Source organism: Colossoma macropomum, unplaced genomic scaffold (assembly GCF_904425465.1).
Source record: "Colossoma macropomum unplaced genomic scaffold, Colossoma_macropomum, whole genome shotgun sequence".
Taxonomy (NCBI): Eukaryota; Metazoa; Chordata; class Actinopteri; order Characiformes; family Serrasalmidae; genus Colossoma; species Colossoma macropomum.
In genome coordinates this window covers 26,400,026-26,416,290 of record NW_023494803.1, presented here as the reverse complement: position 1 = coordinate 26,416,290, position 16,265 = coordinate 26,400,026, and the positions used below count along the sequence as shown (strand labels likewise).

General features: G+C 42.0%; 2 protein-coding genes across 4 annotated transcripts in view; both read right to left on the bottom strand.

Moving 5' to 3' along the window:
- Window positions 1-642: 642 nt before the first annotated feature.
- On the bottom strand, window positions 643-13,335 carry exd2 (exonuclease 3'-5' domain containing 2). 3 transcript variants are annotated; one of them, XM_036593753.1, is made up of 10 exons: window positions 12,541-13,335; window positions 11,435-11,596; window positions 9,174-9,560; window positions 8,830-9,086; window positions 7,648-7,774; window positions 6,654-6,946; window positions 6,280-6,386; window positions 5,221-5,356; window positions 4,660-5,034; window positions 643-1,597 (listed from the first exon to the last, which is right to left on the bottom strand). In XM_036593753.1, exons 3-10 carry the CDS (start codon window positions 9,534-9,536, stop codon window positions 1,381-1,383), a joined length of 1,875 nt encoding a protein of 624 aa, XP_036449646.1. In that variant the 5' UTR covers window positions 9,537-9,560; window positions 11,435-11,596; window positions 12,541-13,335; the 3' UTR covers window positions 643-1,380. The 3 variants fall into 3 exon arrangements, with proteins under 3 accessions (XP_036449646.1, XP_036449648.1, XP_036449647.1); XM_036593755.1 differs by having other exon boundaries at window positions 9,189-9,560; XM_036593754.1 differs by having other exon boundaries at window positions 9,174-9,557.
- Window position 13,336: 1 nt separating this feature from the next.
- Window positions 13,337-16,265, bottom strand: part of numb (NUMB endocytic adaptor protein) — a 45,200-nt gene continuing 42,271 nt past the window's right edge. The window contains 1 exon segment of the mRNA XM_036593756.1: window positions 13,337-14,962. Coding sequence (XP_036449649.1) covers window positions 14,181-14,962 — 782 coding nt within the window. The 3' untranslated portion in view covers window positions 13,337-14,180.

Sequence of the window (16,265 nt, the reverse complement as noted above, 5' to 3'; positions counted from 1 at the left end):
TGTACACATTTTTACAAACTATTTATTTAACTGTGATTTTGTAAATAATAAAAGGTAAAATGGTGAATGGAAATGCTTGTGTTGTGTGTTGAAATGGAGTGGCGGGGGGTTGCATTGAGAATGTGTTCAGTGGAACTTGCATGGTCTACAGCACAGGGTTTAACTTACTGCTTCCAAAGCACCTTCACAAAGACACGTCTCAACATTAAATAATTTTATTAAATGTTTAAGGAAACACAGCAGCTTTTAAAGGGGTTACATCTGGACAAATGTAAATAAAAGGACAAACTACAGTGTTTCTTTAGTTAAATCAAAGGCATTCTCCATGCTTGAATGTGGAAATCAGTATCTTGCTGAAGGATCATGGGTTTCCGGATCTCCTTCTTGTATTAATGCTCATAGAGCTGAATCTCTCTAGTTGTACAGAACTTCATATGCTTAAATATGTTAGAAACTTACACACCATTGAATGTTGTCATTAAAGGATAGGTCAAATGATGGACTTTCCTCTACTAAAGTCAGGGGGAAAGATGCACTAACAGTTGCTCTCTGAGGTGTCCTGACTGACAGGGGAAATTTGGGGGAATACAAACTAGAGGAGTGGCCACATCCTTCCAAACCTACATTCAAGATGGTTAAAAATAATAATAATTTGTTCAGCTGGAGAGCCCAGAGTGTTCCAAAAACTCCTAGACAAGTTAACTAAAAGGAGATGTCCAGTTTATAGTCATGTCAAATCTATTATAAAAGACCGACATAAATAGTGTAACAGCAACTGTTCAGATATGGGGCAAAAAAAAAAAGAGAGGTATTATGACCACAGTCAACAGCCCTGCAGGGCAAAACGATGATTTACCACACACACTTATTCAAAATATTTAATAGGGCCACAAACCAGCAGCAACTTTAACCGAGATATTTTTTTTTAAACTTATTTTTAAGAAACGAGGGGCTGGTTTGAGCTGTTTAAAATGTATCAAAATCATTTCAAGCTGAGAACTGTTCTCCCACCACATCTTTTCTTCCCCTTCTAAAGGAGTGTGCACATAATGTCTTTAACCCTCATCTTTCTTGTATTTTTCCCTTCGTCTTGCTTAGTGATCCATCATTCACCGCAGTGACTTCCAAGTCCAAGTCTGAGAACCTCTGGCTTGCTTCTTCAGTTCATCTACAGCCAGTCTGTGAACCAGCGCTGGGCTTCTTTCATACAGTATTGAGTATCGGGGACACTAGCCAGCCAAGTCTATCTCTTTGGAACACACTGAAATGACATCACAGGATTGGGGAGAGACCGCCTGGGTCCGACCCACTTCGCAGCAACCCTCCTACCTGCAGGGAGAAACTGCAAAAGTCTGCTGTGCGAGAGAGGAGTACGAGGGGTCAGTTCAGGTTGATGACCAGGTCCTTTCCATATTTGCGTAGGTACTTCTCGTGGTTGTGGTCGACGGACCAGAGCGGGGGCAAGAAGCTGGGCTGCATGCTGGACAGGAAGTGCTGGCGCCAGCGGCGCTCCAGATCAATCAGACCCTGCAGGCCGTGTTCAGCGTACGCCCGCACAACCTTCAACCCGTGGGGCACATAATTCTCATTAAAAATCCTGCAAGCATACAGAGACGCAGTGGAGTTATCTTTAAACAGACGGAATAGATGTCAGGGTGGACAGGAATTACTGAGTATCATGCCATTTCAGCGAGTCATAAGTCCAACAGAAGTGTCTCCTGGTTCGGCAAAATATCAAATTTGCAGAGTTTTCACTTATTCCAGATGTAAATCGATCATGTGAGACATTTTTGGAGTCCGGATTTTGCTTCTTTAGGTTAGAACTGGAACGGTGAGGCTAACATTGCATGACAATCAATAGAACCCAAATCATTTCCAATAAAATACACCACCAAAACATCTTTCAACCCACTGAAGCCGCATCCACATCTTCATTATAATTGTTTACACAACACAACGGCAGGCAGCCACTTCGGACAACAGGGTCTGCTGTAGACCCTCAGTAATAGGAGGGCTGATCTAGAATCAGTATTTTTGAGAATTACAGTCCATCCAGAAATATGGAGGAATTTGATCCGAGAACAGTGCTGCTTTCTGAATACCAGCGTCGGTGTTGTCTGAAATGGCCCTGTAGCAATGAAATTTTGTTAATTTTTAATAGCTTACAGTAAGAGATCCTGCGCCCTAATCAAACCTGCACAAGCTTAATGAAGACCTATAATAAAAAAAAGCTTGTGTTTGTTGGGAATGTTAGACTTGTAGCTCCATTTCTAAACTAAAGGAGCAAAATTTAAACTCCAAACATGTCTTAGCCAACCGACTACACATCCAGGGTGTAGTAGCAAAATTGTGCAAATTTTTATGCTATTTAAATTTAATTTCCATTATTTAAAACATCCTCAGTGTGCAAGTCATTTAGAGAAATCTGAGCCCTAAATGCAAGAGACAACAATCAGTTTAACAATGATCAGAAGCCTTTTAGGGTAACATCCAGTATTTTTCCACAGAATGTAATCAAAAGTTTAAAGTGGGGCTTAATCCTTAACAATTTTTACATTTTAGTCAATATTTGAATAAAAACTGTTTCTATATTAATGATTTTCCTGTACATCTGTCCAAACTTTGGCCTTATCCTGTAGCCTGCTCACGCTGCTCTGCACAGCTTTCTGCAGTGAAATCCCGCGAGACACATTATAGGTTATGAGGTAGGCTATCCGGTTAGATGTGACTGTCAGCTATAGTGAAGGAAAGTGATCAGATCGTCCTCTGCTGTTTGTGTTCAAACTGTAGGTTAACAATTAACCAAGGTGGTGACGCACATTCTAAGTTGTACAACATGATTTTCAACACTGTGTCAATGATCCAAGTGATTAACTGACTTTAAAAAAGGTAGTTAAAAGGTAGTTTCCCTTAAACAGAGTAGTGTCCACATAACATGAAGCGACACTTGCACTGAGCCATGATTTTGTAGTTCAATTGTATTCTAATCTTCACAGTTCAGTTGCTCTAATTATTATACTATTGTACTGTAAAAATTGCACTATAGCAAAATGAATGGCAATTCAGATTTTTTTTTTAATGCAACCAGCAGGTGGCGCAGGTCTGCACTTCCCCTTCCTGTATTCTTTTATCATGTTGCCTTTTGCTCCATCCAAGTTTTAATCAGGGAAAAAAACAAAACAAAACAAAATTTCACACCAGAAGGCACCACATATAGGAGATGCAACCAGTCTAAGTTGTATGATGAAGTCGGGTACATCACAACTTTTGTTTACTTAGTTTTAAAGCCCCCCATCAACATGGCTCAAATTAATACAATTTACTAGTAGATAAATGCTCCAAAAATTCTGAGCTGCTCCTCATCACAACTGTGTGGGCGTGTCAGAACACAAAATGATTGACAGTGGCGCCTCACAGGCAACGTAAACAACGCAGCTCAAGTGGCAATGAGCGACATGGCCAATTGGCATGGAGCAAAAAGTGCAAAACAGAGGTCAGAGTGGTCTAATGGTCATTTTTGCAGATAATGGAGAACTCAGGCTCTCATCTTACGACAAGTACATCAGGAGCATATTGTGTCCAATATTTGAATGCTCAGAACTAATATATCCATAATTCAGGCCTAACTGAAAAGAACTAAACTGAAAGAAATGGCAGGAAAAGTAATTTACAGTCTCAACAGAAAAGACCAACATCTTTCATTCTCTCCCAACTGATAGTAATAACACCACACAAGCTATAGGCAATAATTAGATGAAAATCCTGAAAATAAGTACAAGAGCTTTAAATGGTTAATGACTGGAGAGGGGGTGCACATTTTTATATTATTATTATATTTTCTCAAAGTTGGCAGGTCTGCAAAGTTAATTCACAATTTCAACTTTCCACATCCACTCCAGCCAACTCACCTTTGCACAGGAATTAAAAGCAGCATCCTCCCAGCCAGACGGAGTGAGGTGGGGGAACGGGAGCGATAATCATCTGGTGTTGCTATCGATTTGCAGTCTCTTGAAATGACTGACTTCACGCATTTGCCATCCCCAGGGAATAAACCCACTGCTATGACTTGTCAAACTCTTCTTCTTTGGTTTTTCGGAAGGCTAGACGCTGCGGTCTCTTGCTGTTAGGTTTGAATACTGCATGTGCACAACTGAACTCACAGGCGTCACCAGCTTTTTGCTTAATTAAGAGAGATCAAAATCGAATCGGCGTACTTTGATGTCAAACTGTGTATCTGCTATGCAAAATGTGTAAAGGTTGGCAAGGCTTGTTATTCAGTAACTACAGGGACTTCACTGCATTGGTTGAGCTATTCTTAGGTTATAGAAGTGTGTAATAAAACTTTGGGCCTACTGGCCATTTAAGAGGTTAATAAAGAATGAGTGCCTAAAGTGTATAATGTTTTACCTGCCATTGGAGCAGAATAAGAACCATCACAGAACTATGATTTATTATTATTATTTTATAAAAAGCCATCACTACCATATTCAATAAACATGCTTTCTTTTAAGGTACTTGCTATTTATATTCATCACTCTGAAGGAAAGTCTAAGATGTGAAATAGATTTTGTTGAACTGCATGAATACATACAAGCGATCTCTTCAGCAGAGAACCAAAACCATTCTGAAAAAGTACAGCGCTAATGCATTTTTCCTCACCTGGTCTCCAGGTTTGCAGCTGTCTGCAGCATTTCATCTGTGAGCTCGCTGTCTCGCTCCTCCTCTTTGCAGAAGAAAGTACGGACGATTGACTGGAGCTCATCCCGCCTTGAGTCTGGCATGCTCTCGCCGGCACTGAGGAGGGCACGTGCAGCCGAACGAACCCGTCGACGGTCTGAGTCCTCCAGCATCCTCACACCCTCCTCGCAACCCTGAGGGGCCGAAAACTCATCAGCCAGCTGCTGCTTCAGGAAGCCGTCATACACATTGGACGCTGCATGACAGGAAGTACACAGCAGCAGGATGTCATGGGAGTTGTGGTCTTTCATCTCGGCTGGGAAGTGGCGTCTGTATTCATGTGGAACAATGTTCTTTCTAACGGAAAGAGGACAACAGAGCCCGCTGGAGAATTTATCTACTCACAATGATAAAATGCATGTAGCTTCTTAACGAAACGAAAATCTTGTGGTTTCTAGTGTATGTACATGCCAGATTGGACATATGCATGGGCGGTCAGCCGAAGAACTGAGCATGGACACACTGAAGCAACAGAGGACAAACCTGATGTAGGACTCCGCTTTTCCACACACCACACACAGATTTTCCTTGGCTGTTAGGTAGTAGTCCTTCTGAGAGTCGGGACGACCTGACGGTTCAAACAGCAAACGCACGATGAAGGGCTCCTCGCTCATCAGCTCTGAGAGACAGGGCAGAGGCATCCATCAACGCTGCAGATACTCATTTAATGAGAATGTCTAACAAACTATTCTCATGTCATTCACAATAAGGCTGCTTAAAGGGGAATTAAAATAAATAAATAAATAAATAAATAAATAATTTCTACATTTTTACAACATAAAGACGAAATGCACCAGTCAAGACAATCAATGAGTCAGAACTCTTCTCAATGTTCTCTCAACAATACAATAAATAAACATTGTGAAAACTGTCTCAGAGGTGGACAATATGATGACGTTATCATAATGATGATAAATTCTGTTATCATTTTAATTTCTTTTTAAAAACTCAGTTCTTTTAAAAAATCTGTTTCCCCCAAAGTTTAGTCTTTGCCAGCTCCACCCACTAGCTAGCTACTTCATCACAGTGTTGTCAAGCTGGGAGGGTGAAGGGTAGCACGAGTTTCCTCCGAGACAAATGAAGCCAGTTACCGCATCTTTTTGAACCGTCTCTAATTCGACATCATTGGACAGCTCAACAGGCTTTGAGGAGAAAACTACCTGCCAATTCGGTTACATAAGCTAACAGATGCCTGTGTTGGCTAGAATTATACTGAGTGATGGAGGAGAGGGGGAGCCATCCTATCCACATACTAAGCATATTGTGGATATCAACAGAACACTGACCAACTGCATGTGTTATTACAAAAAAGTAAAAAAAAAAAAAAAATCTGGTTCTACTACCACATTTTGTCTGCATGTCAAGATATTGTGACATACTGTGAAAATGTTTTTAATGATACAATATTTTGCCATATTGCCCATCACTACTTCGTTTACATCTACAACTGAATGCACAATTTTTGAGGAAAACAGACAAACAAAAATCAGTGGAATTCCAGTTTAAGTCAATGTTACGTCAATTTGTATCTCTGAGAATTACCTCCTATTCCTTTGTCAAGGTACCATTTTGCCTTTTTCTTGTCACAGGTACAGAGTGGCTGGCCATCAGGTGCATGAAGGAAGCAATTATCATACAGGGGGGATTTCCTGGGAAGAAATAAAGGACAAGGTTTGATTTCTGCACACGCAAGTAAAAGGCCCACAAAGAAAAACGTACACAGAAAAATAGGGAACCTTATGCTCAGTTCTTTAGCTCCACACTGGAGTTATGATATTGTATGGTATCTATTATCTATGTAATGGGCAAAAGTATGGACAACATTCAGGCTTTAGGACAGCTACTAATATTGTTTTTAGCTTTGAGATGCAATCTATTGCCTTAACCAGCTATAGATTTACTACTAACTGCTATACCTGGCTGAGTACCCAACCCCGAGAGGTTTGCGCTTGTTTCTGCGGGGGTCTGGTACTTGCTGGTCTCCAGACTCTGGGCTGTCCACAGTGGACCTGCGGTTTCTGCGCCTGCGCTCGCCCTCCTCTCCTTCACTGCGGGTCCTAAAGGGTACGTCCACCAGGCCCTGGCAGTGCGAGGCCAGCTTTGAGTAGGCGGTCTCTCCCTCACCTAACAGGCAGGGCTCAGAGTGGAAGCCCAGCATGTAGAGAAAGAGGGAAATGGACACCTGGGCATCACGCGCTGCGTACAGCATCTACACAGGCAAAGAGAGGAGACGTCCATGAGGTCAGCCAGGACATTTACACTTAATAAAGTGCAGTCAGCTGGAACGATGCACATTTCTTTTTGCTGAATGAAACTGTACTGAAACCAAACATAGGCAGCACAAAGAGACACGAGAAGCTGTGGGGTTTATGTTTGTACACCAGTATTTTCTGTTTGTTTCTACAGAATCTACAAACACTGAATAAATGAATAAATAGTTATGTAAGACATAACAGTGTTGTGTCCCAAAAATGAGAAATTGGGTCAGGCCTGATCAGCTTAAGTTAACCACCGCATCTCAAAGACTTATCACAGTTACAAAGAAAGGTCCAACAACAATGGAGCAGCTTTCACGCTTTGGTCAGGAAACAGCAGGTTTCTGAATGATGGCCATCAGTTACAGAATGCAACGAGAGTGGGCAATCAAAAGCCATCCCAGACAAAGGGACCAAGATTTAACTTACATCAGGAGCGTTTACAGCACCAACAGCAAACTGCAGCTCTCAAAGGAAGTTCAGTGTTTAGTCTGACACTGTTGAACGTGGAGTAATTTTCACAAGCTTTGTTACTCCTGGAATAAAGACTGGATTTTTCAAGCTCAGGGAAACTGTTAGAAGGTATAAGAGCAACAGAGAAAACCTTTACAAAACTGCTCAGTGTTCAGAAAGTGGCTGAGGAGAGGTAGCCCACCTGCTGCTGGGTCAGGTGCTCGGCTTCCCAGTTACTACAGCGCAGCTCCAGTGATTTGTCCAGGGTGACGTTGAGCAGGTCTGCAGCCAGAGACTTCAGACTCAGCCCATTGTTCAGCACTGCATGCCTGCACCATTCAGTGGACATAATAACAGTCAAAGTAACATCTCACCAACGTTTCAGGAAGCCAAAACTGTCTTTGTATTGATGTAAATGCCTGTAGTAACTTTATGGTTCAGCCTGGATACTGACAACACTTTTTTATAAAAAAGTAAAATAAAATAAAAAAATGGCAGTCATTAAGGCCAATGCTAAAATTAATACAAACAAACCTTACATGGCCTCTGCCACTGTAAACCTATTTCATATACAGTACTGAGCAAAATTCAGAGACCACCCTTCATTTATTTTCAGTCGATAAGCATGTTACTGATTTCTCAGTGTCCCAAAAAACAAAGTTACTTAACAGAAAATTACACAGAAGTTCCAACAATTCATTATAATATTAGATTTTTCTGTATTCAATGTGTTCACCCTTTCCATTATTACACTTCCATTCTTGTCAGGAGACGTGCTTTCAGTTCTCCATCTGAAGAATCAGCAGAGATGTTTTTCTAGACCTTAGAGGTCTTAGAGGTTGGCTGCATTTTTTGACCCCTCACAATTGACGTCATCCTAATTATAAATTCAGCCTCATCGGTCCATAAAACCTTACCTTATATCTCAGATGTCCAGTTTCAGTGTTCTATTTGAAATTAGATTTTTTGTCCGTTTCTTTTTCTTACTAAAGGCTACACATCCTTTCAGACTCATAGTGTGGAGTTGTCTTCTCACAGTGGATGGACAGAAATACCTGTAGGTTTATTCAAGTCTAAAGTAAGAGTGGAGCTTGATTTTCTCCTCTCTCTCAAAGATGAATACTTTAAGTACTGTTTATCTGATGGTGACAGGTCTGCCAGGTCTTACATGGTTGTTCTTCTGTATTATATTTTAATAATTTATTGAACTCCAATTTTGGAAATTCCCAACGTTATCCAAATCAAAAATCTCGCCTAAAATGAGTAACTTTCCCTTAATGGCTATTTTGACTGAAAATTAAACAAATGATGGGTGATGGAAAATACTTTGTCAAGTTTGTCATCAAAGCATAATGACTGAACTTTTAGGAATATTATTTATTACCTTTGCCTAAGGGCTAAGTAGCGCAAGTCCACCACACACACAAGAGCCAAGCCATGGTCGTGGGCCAGGCGCTTGCCATCCTCATAACAGCCGACCCCCACTTTCAGCACATGGGGGTCCCGTAGGACCTGCAGGAGGCCTTTGGGCAGAGACAGCTGGGCATTGCGAAATGCCAGCAGTCTGACCAGCATACATCGGCCAGAGTACGTGGCAATTTGGAGCAAGGAGACCGCAGATGCTTTCCCTTTGACGGACACCTAGGGGTAAAACAAACACCTTGTGAAGGAGGACAATTTCCAAGAACAGGGGATTTGAACTCCCAACACTTGTAGAACCCCTCTTACACGCATGCTCTTTACCCATTCACAGTCCAAACCCAGGACAGGGAAGATGTTCAGGTCCTTTTGGAAAGAAGGCCAGTGTTCTTCCCATTCTTCTAATGAGCTCACCACCACCGCCGGCACCTCCAGCAACTTCTCCACAGATGGTATCGAAATGCGTGGTGCTGGCTTCGGTTGTGAAAGCTGAACCGGGGTTGGACTGCATTCTAAAGGTCCAAGCTGCTCTACAGGTAAGGGGTCAGACTTTTTGGGGCTTTTCAAGGCTTTTCTCTTCTGTGTGTATATGGTGTGCCACAGGAGCAGGCCTCCAAGTGTGGCTCCTAACATGGTTGCCACTGCTGCAGTGAGGGTACTTTGTCGGGACATCTTTGCAGTTGCAGCAGCTCCCTGCTAGAACATACAGAACAAGGACATACAGAACAAGGATATAAGTTGCACCATGAATCACACACTAAAGCCAAGCAAAGTAGGACAAAGGGAATAATTCAGGCAAACAGCCGTACAAAACACATATGCTAAGAAAACACGGAAAACATTCCAACAGAGAGGAGCAGCTCGGTCCCAACGAGGCCTTGGATGAAGTCCCAGAAAACCACTATAGCTTCCACTAATCGTTGTGCAAGTTAAAGGGAAACTCCACTGATTTTTTAAAAATTGAAGATAATTAAATAGTTGGGAGGTAAACAAAGACACTCAGAGCGGCGTGATGTGTAAAGCCTCATTCTAGAGAAACTTGCCAAAACAGAACTGTTCACAGTGGTGGTGATAGGAACCAGACATTTGAAGAGTTTAACGTCTAACAAAACGGTTAGATATAAGCTGCTTAAAGTCTGACACCTTGTTTTATGACAGAATTTTCGCTTAAAATGGAGGCAAAATAGTCCCTAAAGATTTTTTTTTCTTCAGATTTATGACCATTTTACTATCATCATTACATATAAAAACTCAGAACACGTGTAGGCTCACTGGGGGTTTTGGATAGTAAATAAAATGGCTTTATCTGAGCCCTGGTTGCCATCACCACCACTGTAAAGAAATCTGAGTCTGTAGGTTTCTGTACAATGAACCACTTCACATCAAACCACTAGGAATGACTGTTTACATCTCAAGGACTGAATTTCTCATAAAGTTTGAAAAACTGGTTGAATTCCTCTTTAACAGGACAGGACTGTCGCCAGTCTACAACACGCAGCAATTAGTCCTCAACGTCCAACGTCAAGTCTGTAAAATGAAATCTCTCTACGTTAAGGCGCAATGGTGTTTGGTGTGAAATGCTCCGCTGTAGAGAAACCTAAGAAATCAGTTGTTCACAGCGGTGTTGATAGGAACCAGACGTCTGAACCATCTAACGTCTCTAAAAGCTCCCAATGAGAAACTATTAACGTTAACCTAACTGGTTCCGAATACGTTGTCTGATGCCTGAGAGGCTGTTTTACGATAGTTTTGAGATCAACTTTTGGCCTAAAGCGTACTTTTTTTTAAAAAGGTATTACAAATCAAGTGCGTTCTAAGGCCAAACAGTCCCCACAGAGAACTTAAAGAGCGTTCCCACCTCTTCACCTTTAACAGCACTATATACAAACATTGCGAAGACACGTGTAGTTCCGTTTTGGAGAGCAGATAAACGGCTATATTTCAGCTTTAGATATCGCGAATTCTGGTTCCCATCTTTCTGTACAAGCAACAATTCACATCAGGACACTCTGTTTACATCTCAACCACTGAATTCTGCAGATTTTGTGGGATTCCCCTTCAAACTCCAACGCGATACTGAAAGTATTTTCAGTGCTGTTTCTATACTGAAGTGAGTGTGACTGTAGTACTTTCAATCAGTCGCTCATTCTCACGAGGCTGAAGTTGGCTTCCTAATCGAATTATTCCCGTTCCACCTTAAACCATTTAAGGTAGAACGGGAAAATTCGAGTAAGAAGCCGACTTCAGCTTCGTCTTATTCTCCTCAACCTATCCAACCGTTGACTTCAGAGCGTACCTGAATTAACAGCGCTGTAACAGTTAAACGTGCTCTAAATGGAGTTTGTCTTATTTTCACTGCACTAAGTATGATCTGATCCAACGTTACCGCTGCAGCTCTTCAGGCTGGCTGGCCGCTGATGGGAGACTGTACAGCGGCTCGTCCGCTCACTGCTGTGTAAATCAGCTTTACGGAATTACCGCACAAACGCTGACAGCATCAGATCCTTTCATACCTTCTCAGCCGCGGAGTGACCATGTAACTAACCCACACAGCTAACCACGCTACTCACCAGGAGCCGAGAGAGCCGATCCAAACACACAAACTCACTCTCCTACACACTCCCGCACACACTCGCTTTGGTTGGGATAATGAACAGCTGCACCGCCTCTTCTTCCTCTTCTATATCTACCAGGGAGCGACGTGCGGTATCCACACCACAGCGCCCCCACAGCTAGAGGAAGATTATATCAATCCGGTTAAAGGACAAATCCACCGAATTTCAATATAATATCTGTGTAATTAATTGATTCTGATGTAAAGTCATTCTGAGTGTTTTCATGTGAAATGCTAATGAACGTGTCAAACTTGCTCCCAGTGGTGCTGATGGGAAATAGACATCCATGTTTAATGTTTCTAAAATCTACCTTACAAAGTTATTAGATGAAATGATAAGGCTGCTTGGTTATGGCAAAAATCATAATCACAATTATTTTACATGATTACTGATTGACTTTGGAAACATCATGCATTTACTGAACTCTCTGAGAGAGTTTGGGCTTTTAGGAAGGGGCAAAAGTGTACCACTGTTAGAGAAAGGGGTGTGTTGGATTTATAACAAGACGAAATGAGAGCATCCTTGTGAAAAGGAATGTGACACAATAACGGTTACATCCCAATCTTATCATAATCGTTTGAAGCCAGAATCATAACTGAAATTAAAATTCAATGAATCACCCAGTCCTATGAAACAGTTATGAATATGCTGCCTAATGCCTAAGACGTTTTACAATAACGTTGTCAAGGTAGGGTGTTCTAAGGCAAAACAGTACCCAACATTTTTTTTCCTTCAGAATTACCAGAATTATTATTTTACCATTACCAACATTACATATATGTTTGTGCTGCAGACATCATGACCTCCCATCACTACTATTGTATAGAAATGGGAGTTTCTCTATAATGAACCTTTTCACATCAAACCACTCAGAATTAATTTGCTTATACAGTATATAAATGGTTTAATTACGCAGACTTTTTGAAAAATTGGTGGACTTCAACAACACAAGCTAAACCCACTGATATGGCTAAATCTCAAACTCAGATAAATATACAACTCACATGGAAAACTGAACGGTAATTCAATAAAGATTAACTTTTGATAATTAAGTAAATTACCCTTAAGACCCGTTTCAGTCTGTTCAAGTTGTCCAGTCAGTCCAGTAGTCCAGTCAGGCTCCATTTTTATTTATTTGGTCAATCAAATCAAATTTACCTAAGAAACCCATTCATAAAATAGTTAAAATTTGCATTTTGTAGACTGTCTGCTTCACAATCACACCACGCAAAAAGAACAAGAGATACGTGTTTAACTGTTGTCCTCCACCACCATCATTTTATTCAATCTTTTAGATCTACTTTTTTTCTGGAAAGAAGTGGAATAAAATAATGAAATACTTACAAAATGAGGGAAAAAACAAAAACCGCTAAAACAGAACCAAAGATCTCCACAGGTTTGATAAAAAGAAGAGACAATGCAAAAACCTTTTGACATCCCCTCAATGCAACCAGTTTAAAACCACAGGCTGTATAACCTCCACTGTTTGGTGGCATTATGGCTCACCAATGCCAAACTGAACTGAGCCTTCTCACCCAAATGGCCAAATCAACTAGAATAGTGCTTGTGCAATATGCAGAGATAACTTCAAAACGATTGGCTGGAGATGACACTGTCAATAGTGTTAAAATTAATTTTAAAAGCCCCCCAAAACCCCAAAAACATTCAATTATATAGACAGTGGAAAAAAAATCAAAATACTGAGCACTATGGTACAAAATAACAAAATAAAATGCCAGAGATAAAGAATGAGAGCTCTGATGAATCTCCCAGTTCAAGATGATTGTAGTTGCAATGATTCGTTATTTACAGAGGGGTTTTCACATCCAAAAATGGGACGTGATGCACGGCAATAAGAAAACTCCCTTCACTCTCAGTCTCTCTTTATATAACACATACAAGTTAAAACCTCAATGTGTATAATAATGAATATATATTTAAATTTCTATAGATATATCTATATATGTTCATTTCCTGTATACACACAAAATCATTTCCACTGTAGCTAGCCTGCACCTTTGGCAAGATTACTTACAACTTTTCTGTTATATTCCAAAGCTATTTAAAATATACTTAATGCATAAAAATAAAGATTTTGGCATTCTCTCGTTTCTTCTTCTGATTAGGAAGTTTTATGAAAACTTCTCAAATCTGGAAGCTCAGTTCTTCTCTCAGTGCCTCTGTCCTTCTGGTGGGAGGAGCAGTCGTTCTTCCCCACATTTGGGGGGTGGGGGGGGTGCTGTGAGCTGGACTATGGGGAGATAAGGACATGGAGGCAGGATTGAGAAATCAAGAATGTATAGCTGCAGGGGTCTGTCTCCAAATCAGGCTGTATTTTTTTCTTTTTAAAGGTCAAGAGGCATTTTCAGCTCTCAATCCACTTCCATCTCCTATACGGACGCAGTTGCACCAGACAGAATGAAAAGAGTAGCTGCGTATTACTGACTTCTCCCCACGTTTACTGCTGGCCTCTGAATTCCACTGAAGCGCCTCCCTGTCAGCTCACACTTAACACTAGACACAGACTGATGGACAGCAAGGGGATGAGACAGAAATATTCAGCTGAAGTGGTATGAGTGTCAAAGGGGTCCCCTCTCTTAGTCCCTCCCCACAACCCTCTCACAACCATCCATTTTCTCCTTCATGTGTCTATGCCAGCTTCTTGACTCTCACGCACCCCATAGTATGTATTTTTGATTTTTTACAGTTGGATCTCAAAGGTCTTTTGGAGCTCACTTGAAAAGGGGTTTGTGGGTGAAGGGGTGGTGCGCTGCCTTGAACGGCTCTCCAAGGCCGCCCACTGAGCCTCAAAGGCGTCGGCCTGATGCTGTGCTGGCAGAGGAGGGGCTGAGGAGGAGGTAGCCGGCCAGCTGTCAGCGCCATTGAATGTAGCGTTACCGTTGGGTGGCTGAAACACTGTCGGATTTGCCACTGGAGGCAAGGGGGGTTTGCCAAATGGGCTGCCCACACCTCGGGCATCCAGTTGCGCCAGAGGCGGAGTAGAGAAAGGCGAGGGCTGTAGTGTGTGGGTTTGGGGAACAGGTGCAGGCACTGGCACTGGCTGGGTCTGCGAAGCTGAACCAAAGACATTGGCCACCATTTGAGAAGGCGTGATGCCGACCACGGGCACACTTGGCTGGGCGTAGGGGAGCCCGTTGGCCATTGGATACGAGGCTGGGGTCTGGGCGTGAAAGGCAGGCTGGTGTGGGGGCAGAGTGGGCACAGCTGATGGCATAGGGGGCATGAAGGCTACAGGGGCAGCAGGAGCTACAGGGACAGGCATGGGTGCTGAGAAGGGCTGCTGGGTGGGAGGAGTAGTGGTCCTGGCCCCAGGCTGCTGGGCTCGTACAGACTTGGACACCTCCTCCAGCCAGCGGTCAGCCTCAGACGGCGTGCGCTTATGAGAGGCTGTGGGGACTGTGAGAGGTGCAATTGCCGCAGGAGGAGCCACCACTGCAGGTGTAGGACTAGGCCAGTCACCCCCTTTGAAGACAAAGCAAAAAAAACACTATTATTCATCTTGAGTAAACAATAATCAAAAAGAACACAGAGGCAAAATAGATGCCTATAGATAACTATAAATCATCTGTGGTCACCGGTCTTTCTTCCTGCGTCATTGGTTTCACCTCTAATCCATATCTCATTTATTCGATCCAGCTAAATCAAGAACTTCTGGAGTCAATTATTAGGACTGTTTAAATGAACATAGCATTAGTTGGTACAGTGCATGCCAGTTAGATTATTTTGTTCGACTTGCATTGGTGCCACTGGTGTGTCACAATGACGTAAGTCGTAACTGTGGGACTGAAACGGCTTCCGTTTTCAGAGCCAGACACCACAGTTGATCACTACCTGGCTGCACAAGAGAGGTGGCTTGATGACGACAGAGCCCATTACCATTATTGTGAAAACTATACGCATTTCTGAGCACATCATGGGTGTTGTCACTGCATGTTTAAGAGAGCATAATTAATCCTGTTTAATCAGATTTAGTGCAGTTTAAGATGTGAGATGTTGAATGAAAATCATGTTCATATATTTTTTAAAAATGTGGCACCACTAGCGCATTTTGTCTGTAAATCAAAATACGGTGATTCATGTATTGTGACATACTATTTTTTACCATATCACCCACACCAAAAACCTCAGCACATATTAAAATGTGTAGTGTTTGTGGTTTCATGTGGAAAAAAAAAACTGATTTGAATTCTTCAAAGTAAAGGAATATCTAATAAGTGAAGACCGGGAGAGCTGCCAGCTCACACAGCATGCTGCCGGTTTAACTGTACGGCTTGGCAGCTTTCTTTTAGACTCTCCACCCCAAAATGCGACCAGCTACTCTCAGCGACCGTCAAGGCAAAGTACAGTTCATTTCGAACATGCCCATTAGCTAGAGTAGGTGGGATAAATCAGGGCTGGAGGCAAACTGTGCACAGTGTGGGAGACCTAGGAGCAGATTTGATTACCACTGCATTAGGAGTTGTCCAACAAAAGAAATTTGGAGACCTCTTTGAATTACACTACCAATTTCATCATATTTCTTCTCTATTTCATTGACAGGGAGCATGACTTCTGGCCCTGTTTGCATATGGTATTAACATCAGTCTCGATCGCATATGGACGGCAAGATCTGTTTACACCCAGCATTTTCATTTGTCTTGGATGTGCCCCGAGTGACCACTTGTGATCGGATTTCGTGACTGGAAAAAGGGTACAGCCCACATCTACTACGTCAGACTCTCACTGTGTTTATTGTCAGACAGAAATGTCCCTTGTTTGTGTAAAT

Coding starts and splice junctions, on each gene's coding strand:
- exd2 (XM_036593753.1), bottom strand. CDS start 9,536: ATGTCCCGACAAAGTACCCTCACTGCAGCAGTGGCAACCATGTTAGGA. Junction 6,387..6,653: donor GGGGTTGGGTACTCAGCCAG/GTATAGCAGTTA, acceptor ATTTCTTCCCAG/GAAATCCCCCCTGTATGATA. Junction 5,035..5,220: donor AAAGCGGAGTCCTACATCAG/GTTTGTCCTCTG, acceptor TCTTTCCGTTAG/AAAGAACATTGTTCCACATG.